Source organism: Haliotis rufescens, unplaced genomic scaffold (genome assembly GCF_023055435.1).
Source record: "Haliotis rufescens isolate VD_foot unplaced genomic scaffold, xgHalRufe1.0.p SCAF_9, whole genome shotgun sequence".
NCBI classification, from domain to species: domain Eukaryota; kingdom Metazoa; phylum Mollusca; class Gastropoda; order Lepetellida; family Haliotidae; genus Haliotis; species Haliotis rufescens.
The window spans coordinates 41153477-41171886 of NW_025964383.1; the positions used below are offsets into that span (position 1 = coordinate 41153477).

The following is an 18410-nucleotide window of genomic DNA, read 5'->3' on the forward strand; positions in this document are numbered from 1 at the left end:
GTGACCGAATCACTGAAAATTAGTTGATGACACCAGGTTTCCGCGAAAATTGACACCCTGCTCTACCAGTGGCACCGGCAATTTTTTCAAGAATTACATGTTTTTGTGTTTATCCTAACGCCGCACCCAACAATACTCCTCCCATACGAATGCGGCCTGTAAACAATCGGGTCCTGCCAAGACAATTCAGTGATCAGTATCATGAACAATGACCCACGCTGTCGGAGTACGACGCTACGCTGTCAACCAAGTCACCAAGCATGACCAACCTATCTAGTCAGGTGAATGTCAGTGTGTGGGGATGTGTCAACACTCCCTATAGAGGTCATAGTAGGAAACAGCATCGCGCATCCTTTGACAATTAGTTTGTCATATTTGGTAAATTCCTCTGAACTTCTATCACAGGGTATCTGGTTTGTCTTGACCAGGCCTGTGCGGGCCAATTTGCGTTTACTCCTTGTGTGTGTTTGTTTTAATTTCGTTTATTATTTTTTAGTCTACCACCACATATAGCGGAGAGTTATCATCATGTCAAAGATGAGGGTTCGATTCCCCACATGTGTGCAATGTGTATGTGAATTCGATTTCTGAAGACCTTCGCCGTGATATTGCTGGAATATTGCTAAAAGTGGTGTATTTACAATATTCACTCATGTGAATCACACTAACTATGTACATATTATTCCCTCGTCACGCCGAAGACCCGTGTTCGATTCCCGACATGGGTACAATGTGTGAAACCCATTTCTGGTGTCACCCGCCTGATATTGTTGGAATATTGCTAAATGCGGTGTAAAACCATACTAACTCACTCACTCACTCACTCACTCAATGTACAAAAACAAATATACATTTGACTTTGATGGTGATTTCTTGGGTGGTGAGATGTTGTTAATGTGAAACATGTGTAAGTGCCTTTTTCTCTAATAATATAGTAATCGTCCCTTTCTTAATAACACCTGTGTTTTTGGCCGAAATAAGAATGACATTTCATAAATAAAAGGTACAGAATGTCCATGTTTACTGAGGAATTTTGACAAGAATTGTCATTTTGGTTAATCAATAATCAACAAGGTTTACCGACTTTAAAATTACATTAAATTATTTAAACACATTCGGTGTTTATGTCTGTTGAACACTCAAATATAAAGATATCACGAAACAATACTTGTGTCTGTCTCAGTCTTTACTATTATGTATAATGAGAGTTTAGAATCCCTACAATGATAGTTTAATCGTGAAATAACTTTGAAACATTTACATAATTAGGCAGTGGGAGTCTATTAGACACAGCAAAGTAGGTCAAATGCAACTTCCTAAAAAGGTATCTAAAATAACGTGTATTTGTTTATCAATGCGTGCAAAAATGAATAACAAACAATTTGAGCACCCATCCAAATTATATCACAGCGTTATTATTTAAATTAAGAGTACAGTTATCATTAAATTCGTAGGCAGATGAAAATGGCAGCCGATCAATTATAGCGCTGTTTTTTGGAATCATTGTAACAAAACTCATGAATAAAATGATTCATTGTAGTAAGTGCAATTGCTAAACAACAAATAAAATCTCTATTTCCAGGTCCTAAACTCCATCTGGCCGCTCCTCGAGCCAACACATACTGGTGCCATGTAACTACAGACGATGAGCTGGTCAACTCGCGACCCGCCACTCAACCCACGTTCCATAGGGGCAGGCTAATATATGCCTTTGGCAAGTGTACCTCCACCCCCATCCCACTTGATCTATCCCCCTCTAGTGTCACCCCTGCCCCCAACACAGCCCGATACTGGGAAACCCACTCCAGGGTGGGTGTGGTGAGTGCATTGTATGAGTCGCCTGTCCTGGATATGGGTGTAGTGGAGGAGAGCCAGGACAGTGGGACGTATTTTTATCAACAGCGCCGCTCCTGGGGTGTCAGTGTAAGGAGCTGCACCAGACACTCGGGGAGTATCTGTACCGGGGTGTGGCAGGAGGTTGAGAAGGGGAAGTGCTACAGAAACACAATGTCTGACACACCCGGCAAACAGGCCACCCTCCACTATGGAGTTGTGCTGGATGTTGGGAGGGGTAGAGTGGCCTTTATCGACCTGGACAGAGAGGTTGTTCTAGCAAAGGCTGATGTAGAGTTTCGTGGGGCTCTTCTCCCTGTGTTTGGTGTTGGTACGGCAAATGGCTTCACAGTAAACATGAAGTTGATCAGCGGGGAGGAGATCGTCATGACTGACACAAAAAGATCACTCATTAATGAAGCCCTGCCCTAAGGAATGAACTGAACATGACACTGTGTAAACTTGTAAATGTGACATATCTACTTAAACTGTCAAATACAATACAACAATAGTGAAGAGGAGGTCGTAGAAGTAACTTGTTCATGTGTTGTTTGTTGTGTAGGACCATGTAACAAGGTTAGCTAAATGTGTTGTTTTCCTACATGACTGGTTTCTGCTGTGTATTAGAAACAGTTTACATCATTTTACTCATACATGAGTATTGTTAATGCCTGATCAGTTTATGGGGGGCACGGGGGGGCCAGTCGTCTAAGGCGCCACGATTCGCTGTGCAGAGTTGGGCACGCCAGAAACCTATGACTGTGGGTTTGAATCCCGGTTCGCCCCGGTTATGTTTCTAGGTTTAACAGCACCATACCCGTGCTCTTGGGTTTCACCGAAGTGGTAAACGCGTACGTCTGAGACCTGCATCGATTCGGGCTTTCCTCCCACATTAAGCTGACACGCCGCGATATAAGTGGAATACTGTTAAAAGCGGCGTTAAACCCATCTCACTCACTCGATTACACTTCTGTCTCCGGGCAGACACTCTACCACTAAACCACTAGCACAGGCAGACCATTACACTCCGAATATCTAATACGATAACGATCAACCCACCATTTGCTGAAAACATATAGCGAGACAACACAGATAATTAATTCCATTGTCTAGGCGCAACATGTTCCAGTCAGTTGACTACTATCCCAAGTATGATGCACGGAGGATCTATTCTGTTCTGGATGAAGGCATGTGTTTGGTGTTTGGTGTTTATGAATAGGTTACGTTTGGCCAGTGAGTTGGATTTAATGCTGCTTTCAACAGTATTTCAGGTACATCACAGCTGTCTGGTCGGAACATGAGTATGGTGCTGACAAACTAAAGATCATAATCAGGACAAATCTGAGATCTTAACCTACTATCCTCCAATCCTGGCACAGCTAAGGGAGGCAACTCTTCACAATGAGTAACAGCTCTGTCTCAAAAGGTGAAAAACAATCTTGCAGTTCTTTCGGTCCCTCTCATTGATGTAAACAGAGGGTGCCAAACCCCATTTCATGTGCCAGATGCCAATTCCTTTTTGTGCTATTCCGGATGCTGCAGTGAAGTACACTGGATGCCACAAAATGTTAATCTGGAATACAGATTCAAATATTTCAATGTTGCAACACTTTTTTCATCTTTTCTATTTCTTGCATATGTGGTCATGCCTTCTTTGTGAAAATCCCGTGTAATATACTTGTACCATCTGTGTACACCGATATGGCCTAAGACTTCCCAGAGGGGTGACTGGCGATCTCAAAACAGAACACTGAAACTGATTATTGTCACATAAAACTTTAATCTTACGATGATTGTTCCCATGGTAACACAAAAGTTCACACTACATCTTAAGTAATAAATGAAACATACTTGATAAATAATGTTTTTTACATATGCTAGAACACTCCTCTGGGAATATCCGAGCAATAACACTTACATGTGACAAGTTTTAACCAAGACTTGTACTATGTCATGTACTAACACAAATGTACTGAGATGTATCACAACCACATCCACCAAGTGATCTCAACACTGAGGTTTAGTTAAACATACAAGTACAAGCAAAAACTATAAACATTTATAGCTAAAATGGATAGAATTATCATTAAACCGCCCGCACGTTATCAGAAATGAGCGGGCCACTGTAACTTGATAATGCCCTCATATTGCTTGACGACGGGCCATTATCAAGCCCGTTGTTAGGTGACGTCATAGGGTAGAGAAAATGACGTCACGTATTATAGTGACGTCATCTAGTTTGTTCTATGACGTTTCCATATTTGTAAAATGTGGTCAGTGATATTCGTGTTGATTGCAGTAAATGTTTCAAAACCGATGTTGTTGTTTCTTTTTATTTGATAACAAATTCCATCCATTTTAGCTATAATAACGGTAAAGCTCTTTTTCAGGGCATTATCATTTGCAGAAGCCCTTGGTCTTTTCAACTGCCCTCCTTCGTCGGGCAGTTAATGGAAAACCTCGGGCTTCTACAAATGATAATGCCCTGAAAAATAGCGTTACCCTTATAGCAGGACATAAACCCACAATAAATACGTTCTCTTTCAATTTTCTTTCTGTGGGGTCCATCTTCATCCAAATAATCCAGGGATTTATCTAGGATTCCAAAGCTGGTATTCAAATTGATGTTGAAAAATGGGTAATATTGAAAAATGGGATTTTATAGTTATATTTTTTTTCCAAAATCTAGAGAAGCATGAAATTTTAAAATATGAAACTAAGCATAAAGTGCCGTTTATTGGTCCTCTTATCAGTGAAGTGCAATTCACCTCCTCAAAGCCAGAACAGTTAAACTAATACTGAAACACTTTGATATTCACATTGGGCCCCTGAGCTGGTCCAGATAGATCCCCCAAACGCCATTACCTGTCAGATGCGGGGCGGTCGGGTAGCCTAGTGGTTAAAGCGTTCGCTCGTCACACTGAAGACCCGGGTTCGATTCCCGACATGGGTACAATGTGTGAAGCCCATTTATGGTGTCCCCGCCGTGATATTGCTCGAATATTGCTAAAAGCCGTGAAAACCATACTCACTTACTCATTCACATATCAGATGCTCAAAGAACCTCAAGGATTTTCTCATTACAGTTCTAAAGACCACAATATGGAAAATAGGAATATGATCTCAGTGGGCCTTAAAACATTCCATAAAACTGTCCAACTACAGACCTATGTGTTGATAATGTATGACATAATGTCACCTGGTCAACAAGTTTATGGGGAACATGTACACAAATAATAATCACTGCTTATTGATGTGGAAAAGAGATAACTTGTGGAAACATTTCCACCTTTCACATAACTATTGCACCAAAGCTTATTTTTGCAGTAATGGACCAATAAGGATGTACAAAAAATAAGCAAAAATAAATATTGGCAAAACCGAATTCATAATAATAAATACTCGAACAGATGCAAAATATATGAATAAGCAAAATATAAAATGAGCATTTGTTCTTTTTGCCACACCTGAGATAGGTCATATATATTGTAGGTCATTTTGTGAACCTTGATGTAACATGTACTACTGTCTCTGGTATACATCATAAAGAGATGTCTGACGAGCCGTTACCAAAGACAAACACCATTGTGCTGACTGACTGACAGGTTAAATATATGAGTGTATCATCAAATGAATGATCGGCTCCATCCTGCCTCCCTCACTATCTGAGATCAACGTTATGTGTGTTGAATTTCCAGCCATCTATTCCTTGTATATGATTTAATGAATAGAAAACTTATATTGACTGACATTCTACCATGACATTGAAGAATGCTTGGTTTTGGTTGGTTAAATGAAGTTGTTTTTTTCCTAAAGAAACCTAAAGTGCTAGGTTCCAAATAAGAGGTATCTACTCAACGGCTGGACTACAACAAGTTTCAAAACACAGTAACTTTTTCTCCTAATTGAACCGCAAGACAAGATGGTAAGTCTACAACACAGAGCACAGGTACCTTTATGTCATCCCAGCTCACGATGCACTGACGTGCTCCCTCCATGATGGGATGTCTACAACACAGAGCACATGTTCCTTCATGTCATCCCAGCTCACGATGCACTGACGTGCTCCCACCATGATGGGATGTCTACAACACAGAGCACAGGTACCTTCCTGTCATCCCAGCTCACGATGCACTGACGTGCTCCCACCATGATGGGATGTCTACAACACAGAGCACAGGTACCTTCATGTCATCCCAGCTCACGATGCACTGACGTGCTCCCACCATGATGGGATGTCTACAACACAGAGCACATGTACCTTCCTGTCATCCCAGCTCACGATGCACTGTCGTGCTCCCACCATGATGGGATGTCTACAACACAGAGCACAGGTACCTTCATGTCATCCCAGCTCACGATGCACTGACGTGCTCCCACCATGATGGGATGTCTACAACACAGAGCACAGGTACCTTCCTGTCATCCCAGCTCACGATGCACTGTCGTGCTCCCACCATGATGGGATGTCTACAACACAGAGCACAGGTACCTTCATGTCATCCCAGCTCACGATGCACTGTCGTGCTCCCACCATGATGGGATGTCTACAACACAGAGCACGTTCCTTCCTGTCATCCCAGCTCACGATGCACTGTCGTGCTCCCACCACATCTATTGCCCCCTTTATCAGACTGCATGGAAATACCCTGAATTTGGAAAATACGCAATTTTGACTGCTCAATCACAGGTGTCAAATCACAATAACTACCTATGATTGAAACAGACAACTTGACGGACGCATCACTGCGTAAGCTGATCATTTCTTCCTGGGTCATTGTCGATAGCCATTTTGAAATTATCATAATCATAATGAGTTACAAAATGCAGATTTATGGTTGCTATAATACATGTTTTGGCCAACAAGAGTGTATCCTTGATTCAGATGTCAAAGCCAATCAAATTATTGAACTCAACAAATGCCACGCCACTCAATATCTTCACTCACACCAAAGAGTTCACCTTCAAGTGTTTCATTAAAGAACTGAGAAAAACATACCATGTTTTTAATATAAGGCTTCATTTCCTGCAGATGTAACTTAACATTTGAAATCTCACGGTGCACCTATGTTTTCAAATTCAATTTAGCAGGGTAACCTAGCTCTACAGTGAGAACACGGCACGTTCATCATCTCAGTCGTAAAGTGACACAGGTAAAAGACAAACAAAAGCCCCACGCAGAGGTATGGCGCCGACAGATCAAGACCAATAACTGGTGTGATTCTGAGATTCAAACCCTCAATGAGCAGATACTTGCAAGAACAAGGGCCACAACTCTCCACAGTGAGTTGGGGCAACTTTTGGGTCCCGCTCACCTTAAACCTCAAACACGTCCTGTGTGGCATCTTCAACCATGAGGCCATCCATCCCCCCAAAAGCAAAAACTAAATCAGAATGGAAGCATGAGTAGACATGCAAAATTATATATTTACTGAACAATACTGAAACAGAGATGAGATTCTGTTTTAGTTTATGCCATCATATCTGTATTGATTCATCAATACTGTATATAGGTCTATGGCAAGTATTAATACTTGAGTAACCAGTAAAAGCGTAAATTGTTGGAAATAACTTAATTCACAAGACACCATCAATCTCATTAAATCTGATCTTTTACTTCAATGCAATACCTGTGTGAAGATCTATCAACCTCTCAATGGGGGATCACATCAGTGAAAATTCTTATCAGCTAACCAGCGTTAAGGCTTTTAAATTCTTGTTACAAGTGTGCGTTGCATTCAGAGCATCATATCTGATTCCTGTAACATGTAATGAACTTAAACGGACAGTTCCAAATACACATTATAAAGGCCTCGGCATCATATTGTTGATATGGTATGACGATACTCCCTGTAGTTCGCTTGTGCCATGGAAGCTTCATCTCATTAAGCAGGTCGTATCGTATTGGAATAAAATATCTGATTTTGATGCGATTAAACATATCCCTGGGATGCAGCATGATGTCACAGATATACCCTTTAAACAAAACAATGTATATGCATTACAGCATAGTTGATGAAGGAATGATTATTTGTAAATAATACTTTTCTAAAAAAACTCAATATATTGCACAAGCTCTAAAAGAGATTCAAAACAAGATCACACAAATATCACCAACACAAACATGTTATCCACAGATAATAACAATACAAGAACAATATCAGAACAACACAAGAACAATGCTGCAGAATACAGAAGACAAAGTATAAATATCCCTTATGTAGCCTGCTGGAAGTGGCAGATTTCAGAGCTATAGACAACTGTCTTCCAAAAGTATATAGATATTTTCATATGACTGACAAGGCGATTGCTTCTCGCTGTCACAACCAACTATGGACTTGTGACCATGATGTCATGACCCAGTAAACAAGTATGGCTAAAATGGCATAAAAAAGATGTTTCAAACATCTCGCAAAAAATCAAAGACGGATATCAAAGATGAAATTCTTACCATAAAAATATATGTTCTTTACCAACATCTAAGAAATTCAGCTCGGGGTGAGTGAGGTAAACTTTAATGTCATGTTGGCGATAATTCTGGTATATGACTTAATCATTTTGGTTACAGATTACTCGCTTGCTTTTGAATTTACGAACAACCCTTTCATTTTATTTTCTATCAAGAGTCAATACACAGTACCATATTCACTGTAAATAAAGTTAACAATTGACACAATGATGGGGTCACATCATGACCAGAACAGGTTGCTGGGAACCTATTCTGACCCGGAATCCCCACGCGGTGGCACTTATTGCACTGGGTGCTTTATATGGCGAATACGGTATCTAGACAGAGCTCCAGACAACCTTTTGACAATTGAGTGTTTACTCAAACGTTTCTGTTTTAATTGGGTTAATAAATGTTTATTTGGGTTACCAATATTTTTTCACTCATCTATTCATCACTCTATTGATTTTTTTTCCCAAAATGAGTAAGCATTTTCAGATTTTTCAAAAAAATGAAATAATGCTTAAGATGTATACAACAGTTCTAAATATAGGCTTGACTTGGAAAGTAAATTAGCTTATAATTGTGTTCATGTTGAAAAAGATTAATTGGGTATTTACGCGTGTTGTTTTCAAACAATTGAGTTTTTCGTTTAATGCATGTGTTTCTGTACACAAGTTAATTGAAAGTAATTGGGTTTTGAATAGTTTTGGGGGTATTTCAATGCGCAGCTTTTCTGTAGCTCTGCTAGAGGATCTTCCCAGGTATACAATGTTCCATGAATGCCTACACGCAAAAACAGACACAGAAACAAAAAGTCTCCAGTTACACAACACATTTCGATGTGTAAATGACATCATACTATTACACAATCACCATAAATAATACAGATGACGAACAGCAATTAACAACTGCTTTGCTAAACACATTCTTCTTTGTAATAAATAGTTCCGCTACAACATTGACAACACATACTCACAACCAGCCTATCACAATATCTTCAAATAAATATCACATAAACAACATTATGATTGTTTATCATAAATCAGATAGAATGTATAATAGAAGGAATGGATTGCACATTTGTCTCTTGAAAAAAACCAGATCCTTTAAACAATACTGACAAGTACATCAAAACATTCTCTGTAATCTCCATTGGACAACAAACAGCAAATTCACAATAACTACTGATAAACATAGTTGTCTTCATACAAACATTAAAATCATTTTTTGTTCCAGTTTTCGATTTTGATTTTGATAACATCATTGTAATGTTTGCTCCGTGTTCAGTCTATCCTAGAGCAGTATGCCAATAAAAGTACATACAACATTAACCCTATTTCGAAACAGAAACAAATAGAGGATGCTAATTGTGTAATGTCTAAAGTTACAAACAAATCTTATCAGTCTGTCTTTCAGTCATGTGACTAATTTGAAAAAAAAGTACCTAGATATTATACTTAGCACTTGTATATTAGTAATTACTATAAGTAATAAACTCATTTCAAAAATGAATATAACTATTTATGAATTAACTGCAATTCATTTTGGATAATGGACAGATACAAAATCAGGACTTTTCGGGTCTAAAAGCCCGTCAGTAATGCCAGTACACACAGAATGCCATCTTGTCTGACCCTGTATTATGCTGGCTTGCCATTTATGGGGATTCATACACTGTCCATCTTCCTTAGGCAAGGGAGTTATCTGAGTGTAAACGATCAGTGTCCATCAATTTCTGGGCTCGATCGTAGCGCCACCAGTGGCTATTATGGGTTATGTCCCTTCTATGCCCCTACAACTGGCTAATCAGATTCCATCTCTCATATCACTTGCATTTGCTTCAAACAAAATAGCAACGCCCAGTCAAGACGATCTGATCGATGATCAAGATCTATATTGTAATAAAACAGGTCTTTCCTCGCAAAGTGCATCAAATCATGTGACAACTTGATAAAAAAAACCTGAAAAGATTTTGAAAATATCTGGCGTACCCATCTGTTGCAAATTCTACAGTCGACAGAAAAATGCACATTGAAATCCATGTTGCTTACAAAATGTCCAGCCAAAATATAACTCCATATTTGCAGCATAGTTTATCAAGGGTTGAAACTGGACTTTTACAGTTAGTATACTCCCTTGCCTCTGGAAGATGTATATTGTCTTCCTTTCAGTGTCGTCCAACACCTTCGGACTTCAGACAACAGCGCCAAGTTACGGAACGTAGATCTCAAAATTTTTCTTGAGGAAATTTGCAGGATTTGTGACATCTCTTTCAATCTGCGTCAACAGACGAGGAGGGGGGGGACGCGGGGGAGGGACCGCTGATGACCGTTTGATTGTCTTGAATCTGAAAGTAATTTGACATGGCTTTATAAAAAACATGGTACAGCGACATCAAAAACATTGAAAGGACAAAATCCTCAAATTACTCTAGGATCAAATCTATTATATTTAGGATATTCCTCTTTTGGTAAAAGTTTCATACCAAAGATAGTTATAACTAAAATGACAGGCCAAATGATTAATTAGTGACATCAAAAACAACGAAAGGACAAAATGATCAAACTGCTCTAGTATCACATCTGCTACATATTAATTTTCTTCCAAAGATATAGTGAACTTGGGAACTTATCAACTGGATTGTCTGGTCCAGACTAGATAATTACAGACTGACATCACAAAGCTAGAATATTGCTGAGTGCAGCATTAAACAACAAACCAACAAACAAACCACCTACTTGATTCTCTGAGCCTCATCGGAGTCTGTGGACAATGTTGGTCCTAGATCCCCAAAAGAGTAGGACTTGGTGGCGAAGGTCTTGCGTCTCTCCTCGGCGGAGTGTGATGTGGGAGTGTGGAGTGAGGACGTGCTGCCACTCCGGTCCCGCCACAACTCCTCTGAGGCAGCCAGCTGGTCCTCCGCAGATAGAGTGGAAGGGGTGTCAATGGAGACAGGAGTGCCGACCGAGTCCTGCTTCAGGGTGCTCTGGGAGTCCGGGAGTGCGTAGCGGAGGTTCACTTTCATCATTTCTCCAAACTAAAATAAATGGTGGCTGGTTTTCAACACTTATTTTTTCGTGATTAAAAATCCCTATTGTATTGTAGGTACCTCGTAATAACCTCTTGAGAGGTTTTACTTTTTCCTAGTAAGACTTCATCCCTGGTATTGGGTTTTACTTTTTCCTAGAGAGACCTCATCCCGGGTATTGGGTTTTACTTTTTCCTAGTAACACCTTTCCCGGGTATTGTGTTTAGTAGTATAGGTAATGGGGGTTCTGGACCACTTCCACCAGAGCCAGATCTATATACCTATAATGCTACTACAGAGGGATTTTTTTATGGAAAAATATTGATAATTCTTTTAATACGATCTCATGACCATTGTTCTGGAGAACTATAGCCAGGAACATGAAATGTTCGCTGGGAATACCACTGGGAGTTAACTAGGAGCATTCGTGCGAACGCTGAGTGCTTCGCGGATTTTGTAGTTCGTGTAAATCGTGCGGCACGTGAAATTGCCTATGTATAGCAAAGCTTTGTGAAAATAAAGTCAGTTCGAAAAACACTGCGTAACAAATGGTAGCAGAGCGTGGTTTTGAATAGTTTAGAGTAGTGTGCACGTTTGTGGAATAGTTGCATGTTATGTCGTGTGTTGACATTAGTTAGGGTTATAGTGGAGTTAGTCACAGTTTATAGAACAAATAGATTTTGAACTTATTTGTTGACTGTTTCTTTAAATCTCGTGCACCAAGTCATGTCGCAAACAGGGTCTAAAAAGTCAGCTCATGACTTTCCTGACTATGTGGCAGAAATAGCAGAACTTAGACGCAAGAAGGCTATAGTCAAATCAGCCTTCACTAAAGCAACGAATAGACTTGAAAGACTTATTGATGACGAGAATCGTTCCACTCGGACAGAAATCCGAGACGCGATTGACAAAGTTAATGATTGTCAGCTGAAGGCTATCGAGATAGTTATAGCATTGTCTGAAACATTTCACACAATAGGTGATCAAGATAGCATGACGAAAGTTACTGGCGAGGTAACACAGATAGAGGAGATAGGGAATGAGATACAAGAGCGAGCTCAAGAATATTTGCGAAACAGGGCAGATACGAGATCGTTCAGCAGCGTTAGAACAGGATTATCCAGATTATTTACGGCTGAAAAAGAAAAGCATGTTACTGTTGTCACTGCTTCTCACGTCGAGCAAGCGGAACCACAGTTGGGGTTAGATGTTGCTAGTTTCGGTCAGAGGTCACAAACAAATGTCATTGGGTTAGGTCGGCGGCAGCAGACCAATGCAGATGAATTTAGTCATATGAATAGGCCAGAACCCATCACACAGAAGAATGTTAGACATACAATTTCCCCAGAAACTGTTGGAAATTCGAGAAATTACAATTTGGGAAATGATATGTGGAAGCAGTTGCGACGTGTTTCCATTCCTACTTTCTCGGGTGATGCCAAATCATATGAGGGTTGGAAAGCGGCTTTTATGGCTTGTGTTCATAAGGCTCCAGCTACACCCGAGTACAAGCTTTTACAGTTGCGTCAGTACTTAGCTGGGGATGCAATGAAAGTCATACAAGATTTAGGTCATAGTGCGGCTGCATATGATGTAGCACTAGATAGATTAGAGAGGAAGTATGGGGGCAAGAGACGCCAAATTACATTACAGTTGGAGGAAGTGTGTAACTTTAGGCCAATTCGTCCTGGCAATGTCAAGGATATTGAGCGGTATGCTGACATGTTAGACACTGTCGTGGTCAATCTTAGAGATACTGACAGACTAGAAGAGTTGGGCAATGGAGCATTATATAATCAGTTACTGAAGAAAATGACAGAATCTATGTTAACTGACTATCAAAGATGGGTCTTTGATCGAGAGCGTCAAGAATCGGTAGACACATTGCGTGAGTGGGTGTTGCAAGAAACTGAGTTTAATGTTGTAGCATCAGAAACTTTGCATGGCGTTTCCCAAAAGGGAAGGATTACAGTTAGAGGTCAAAGCAAATCGGGTTCATACTTTGGCGATCGACAGACTAACACGAACGCTCAGTGTGTGCTCTGTAAAAGTGGTCATCATATTTGGAACTGTAAACAGTTCAAGACAATGACTGTTCCCACAAGATGGGAAACTGCTAAACAATTGAACCTTTGCTTCAGGTGTTTGGGCACTAACCATCGAGGTAATAGTTGCAGACGCAGAATCACCTGTGGAATAGATAACTGTACCGCAACTCATAGTAGATTTCTTCACTCAACAAAGAGAACTTGTGACAATGTTTCTAAAGCTGAAACTCCTGAAACTGAAAAGCAACATGGAAGTCATGGTCCATCTGTAGTTACAATGTCTTCCACTAAATCTAGCAAGTCAACGCTAGTATCATTGAGAACGGTGCCAGTAGTTCTAAAGAATGGAAAGAACAGAATTGTTGTTAATGCACTATTGGATGATGCCAGCACACAGACTTATATTAATCAAGATGTTGCCTCAGAATTAGGGTTATGGGGTCCTACAGAGAAAGTTTCAGTTAATGTCCTCAATGGACAACATGAAACATTGGAAACTATGTCAGTTCAAGTTGGACTAGAGAGTTGGGATGGTTCAGTCAATACTACAATATCTGCCTTAACAACTACCCGGGTCACGGGACAGATGCAGGTTGTTGATTGGCAGAAGTTTGCAGGAAGATGGAAACACCTTGACAGCATTGAGTTTCCAAAAGTCAAATCTCCTCATATAATAGATCTTCTTATTGGAATGGATTATCTTGAACTGCATAGATCCTATCAGGATATCCCAGGTCAGGAAGGTGAGCCAACAGCACGGTTAACTCCATTGGGTTGGACCTGTGTTGGTAGGATACCAGGATTAAGTGATTGTCAGAATTCGGGCACATTCTTCACTGACAGTAGGGAAGTTGAATTAAGTTCAATATTACAGAAATTCTGGGAAGTTGATGAAGTTCCCCCTGTGACATCTATCCTTTCCAAGGATGATGAATTTGTGATTGAATCTGTAAAAGATACAATCAGATACCAGAATGGTCGGTACCAAATTGGCATTCCATGGAAGGAAAATGCAAGTCCTTTACCGGGCAATTGGGAAGTAGCTTACAAACGTCTCTGTTGCACAGAGAAGAAATTATCAAAAGACAAACAGGTTGCTGATACTTATGATGGTATCATATCTCGGTATCTTGAAAAAGGTTACATTGAAAAGGTGTCCATTGATGAAACAGATGTACCCTGTGGATGGTACTTACCTCATTTCCCTGTAGTGCGTCCCGATAGGGAAACTACCAAGGTTCGCATTGTCTTTGATGCATCAGCAAAATGTGAAGGTGTATCATTGAATGACAGTATCCATCAAGGTCCAAAGTTACAAGGTGACCTATTTCAGATATTGCTCAGGTTTAGAAGGTACTCGGTAGCCATAGTATGTGACATTGCAGAAATGTATCTTCAGATAGAAATGTTGCCAAAGGACAGGTCATTCTTTCGATTTCTTTGGAGGTCAAACAATCAGAATGACATGACACAGGTTTACCAATTCTCAAGAGTAGTCTTCGGTGTTAATGCCTCTCCGTTTTTGGCACAGTACATATCACAAGAACATGCTAGAAGGTTTCAAGATACTCTACCAAAAGCTGCTGAGACTGTATTAAAGTCGACCTATATGGATGACAACATAGACTCTCTTCCAAATGAGATCGAAGCCATAGAGCTGTTTGAGCAGCTTACAGAGTTGTGGGGAAAGGCAGGCATGTGTGCACGAAAGTGGTTAAGCAATTCACCTGAAGTCTTACAGAAAATTCCCATAGAAAATAGGGCTACTGAGGTTGATCTTGGTAGGGATGAGTTGCCAACTACAAAAACACTTGGTCTGACGTGGGTGGCAAAAGATGACGAGTTTAGCTTCCGAAGTACTAGTGCACAAAACAGTTGGATACTTACAAAGAGGGGTTTTCTTAGAGAAATGGCTAGGGTATTCGATCCGTTAGGATTCCTTGCTCCTTTCATCATCAAAGCTAAAATCATCATGCAGGAAGTCTGGCTCAAGGGTTTAGATTGGGATGAAGAGCTTGATAATGATTTGAAACAGAAAGCATTGCTTTGGCTCAATCAAATGAAAGAGTTGGAGACTGTTAGATTCCCGAGATGCTTGCAACTCAACTTCAAAATTGAGAACAGGAAATTACATGTTTTCGTTGATGCATCTGAAAATGCATATGGGGCAGTAGTCTACAACGTGACTACCTATCAAAATGGGATGGTGTCTAGTCGCTTGGTGGCATCAAAATGTAGAGTAGCACCTCTGAAATCAGTCAGCATTCCTCGAATGGAGTTAATGGCAGCAGTATTAGGAGTAAAGTTGATCTTGACTGTAGTCAAAGCTCTTGAAATACCAATGACTAGTGTGATTCTTTGGTCAGATAGTCAAAATGTGCTATATTGGATAAAAAACCATAGCCGCACGTTCAAAACATTCGTAGCTAATCGGATAGCTTTTATCCAAGAAAATACTGTTCCTAGTCAGTGGAACTACGTTCCTTCTGTTCAGAATCCAGCAGATATCCTGTCTAGGGGTACAACAGTTGCTAATTTGAACAAAGCATGGAATTCTGGACCTGACTTTCTAGAAAAAGATGTGACAGAATGGCCTTTACAGATGGTGAACAACCAAACATTAGATGATTCTGAAGCCAGGAAACCTGTTATGTCGACAAAGCAGTTCTTTGCAATGGCAACACCTGACCGGTGTTGGAGATTAGATCCGAGAAGACACTCAGATTGGCAAAAACTACTTAGGGTTACAGCATGGGTTTATAGATTTGTGAACAACAGTCGTTCTGACTTAGGTTTGAGAATCGCTGGGGGGCTAAGCCACGAAGAGCTTAGTGATGCAGAGATGTATCATTTAGGTAGTGCACAAAAGGAGGGATTCACCAAGGAGATATCGGCACTTGAATGTGGGAAACAATTGCCATCAAATAGTAAACTCACTGGACTTGATCCCATACTTGATGAAGATGGGTTGATTAGATGTGGAGGTAGACTGCAGTATGCAAATTTTCTCCCATTTGATGCACGGTTCCCGATAGTATTGCCCAGAAGAAATTGGGTAACAAAGCTAATCGTGAAGAAATATCATGAGGATGGAAAACACATCCTTGGTACAAATCAGATCCTTGCTCTACTATCTTCACGTTTCTGGATCGTTTCTGCTCGTGAAGAGATCCGTGAATATGAAAAGGAATGTTCTTGGTGTCGCAGACTTAAGGCAAAGCCTGGTGTGCAAATCATGGCTCCACTACCAAAGGTTAGACTGAAATACTCATTGAGAGCATTTGATCAAACTGGTGTTGATTTTGCAGGACCTTTCATCACAATACAAGGTAGGGGAAAGCAGCGAGTTAAACGCTACCTTTGTCTCTTTACTTGCCTGGCAACTAGAGCGGTGCACTTGGAAATGGCATACGGTCTTGATAGCGACTCGTTCATGAATGCCTTTTACAGAATGGTCAACCGTCGAGGCTTGCCAAGTGTAGTGGTTTCAGATAATGGGACTAATTTCACAGGAGCCGTTAAAGAGCTGAAACAACTTAGAGACAAACTTGATGAGGATTACATTAAAACCTCCTTGGCCAATCGTGGAGTTACTTGGAAGTTTAACCCACCATATTCACCACATTTTGGGGGTGCTTTTGAAGCAATGATAAAGTCTTCCAAACGAGCTATATATGCAATCCTTGGCAATGGCGACATCACTGACGAAGAACTTGTGACTGCCTTTACCGGAGCTGAATCACTGATCAATTCAAGGCCTTTAACTTACCAAAGTACACATCCACATGATGACGTTCCACTAACTCCTAATCACTTTCTTCATGGTCAGATGGGTGGAATATTTGCTCCTGAGTCGGTTGATAAGACAGGGTTCAATCCGAAAAAACGTTGGCGAAGAGTGCAAGAACTTGTACGCCACTTTTGGAAACGGTGGATGTCTGAATGGCTTCCTTCTCTACAAGCAAGGAAGAAATGGTTTATACCAAACCGTGATCTTGAAGTAGATGACGTCGTTCTGGTTGTCTCCCCTCAGTCACCTAGAGGCAGTTGGATCACCGGACGAATCATAAAGACACATCCTGGAAGAGATGGACACGTTCGAGTCGTTGACATACAGACAAGTAAGGGTGTTGTCACAAGACCAGTGACAAAAGTGTGTCCACTGGAATGGAATGTTTCAGGAACTGCAGCTGGAGAAGGCTTCAAGAACGGAACGGAACAGCAGAAGGATTCGAGGAACGGATAGAAGAATTCGTGAATGGAGGATTCAAAGAACAGCAGAAGGATTCGAGGAATGGATAGAAGAATTCGTGAATGGAGGATTGACAGAAGAGGTCATGTATAGAAGATGTTATTCAAGGATGAACATTCAAGGAAGTATTTCGAGTGACTGAAACATTAATATTTTTCATTTTGTAAAACAGGATGTGTTCTTTTTAACAATGAACATTATACTTACCAGTGAATTGACATACTTTCAAGTGGAATATTTCTTATTTACAGAGATGTGGACGTTGAAATGACTGCTTTGTTTTTCAGGACATGTGTGGACTTTTTTATGAACAATCTAGTCTCATATTATTTCATGTATGTACATATACTATGTTGTGATGGATAGCTACTATTAGAAATGATAGACTGGGATCTATCATTTGTAGGGGGGAATGTTCTGGAGAACTATAGCCAGGAACATGAAATGTTCGCTGGGAATACCACTGGGAGTTAACTAGGAGCATTCGTGCGAACGCTGAGTGCTTCGCGGATTTTGTAGTTCGTGTAAATCGTGCGGCACGTGAAATTGCCTATGTATAGCAAAGCTTTGTGAAAATAAAGTCAGTTCGAAAAACACTGCGTAACAACCATCATTAAATCGCATCATCCTTTTTCCATAAAAAATTCCCTCTGTAGAGTAGCAGTATAGGTATATAAATCTGGCTCTGGTGGAAGTGGTCCAGAACCCCCATTACGTATACTACTGGTTTTTACTTTTTCCTAGCAAGACTTCATCTCGGGTATTGGGTTTTACTTTTTACTGGTTAGGCCTCATCCT

The 18410-nt window shown here is 40.4% G+C and overlaps 2 protein-coding genes across 2 annotated transcripts in view; one reads left to right on the top strand and one right to left on the bottom strand.

Moving 5' to 3' along the window:
- LOC124112669 overlaps nt 1–2364 on the top strand; it is a 206278-nt gene extending 203914 nt beyond the window's left edge. The window contains exon 18 of the mRNA XM_048391096.1: nt 1583–2364. Within this exon, the coding sequence (XP_048247053.1) occupies nt 1583–2265 (683 nt within the window). The 3' untranslated portion in view covers nt 2266–2364. The remainder of the gene's footprint in view (nt 1–1582) is intronic.
- Nucleotides 2365–10146: 7782 nt separating this feature from the next.
- LOC124112668 (trafficking protein particle complex subunit 14-like) overlaps nt 10147–18410 on the bottom strand; it is a 37905-nt gene continuing 29641 nt past the window's right edge. Inside the window, exons 12-13 of the mRNA XM_048390912.1 lie at nt 11023–11321; nt 10147–10631 (exon numbers count right to left, since the gene is read on the bottom strand). Of these exons, the coding sequence (XP_048246869.1) occupies nt 10496–10631; nt 11023–11321 (435 nt within the window). The 3' untranslated portion in view covers nt 10147–10495. The remainder of the gene's footprint in view (nt 10632–11022; nt 11322–18410) is intronic.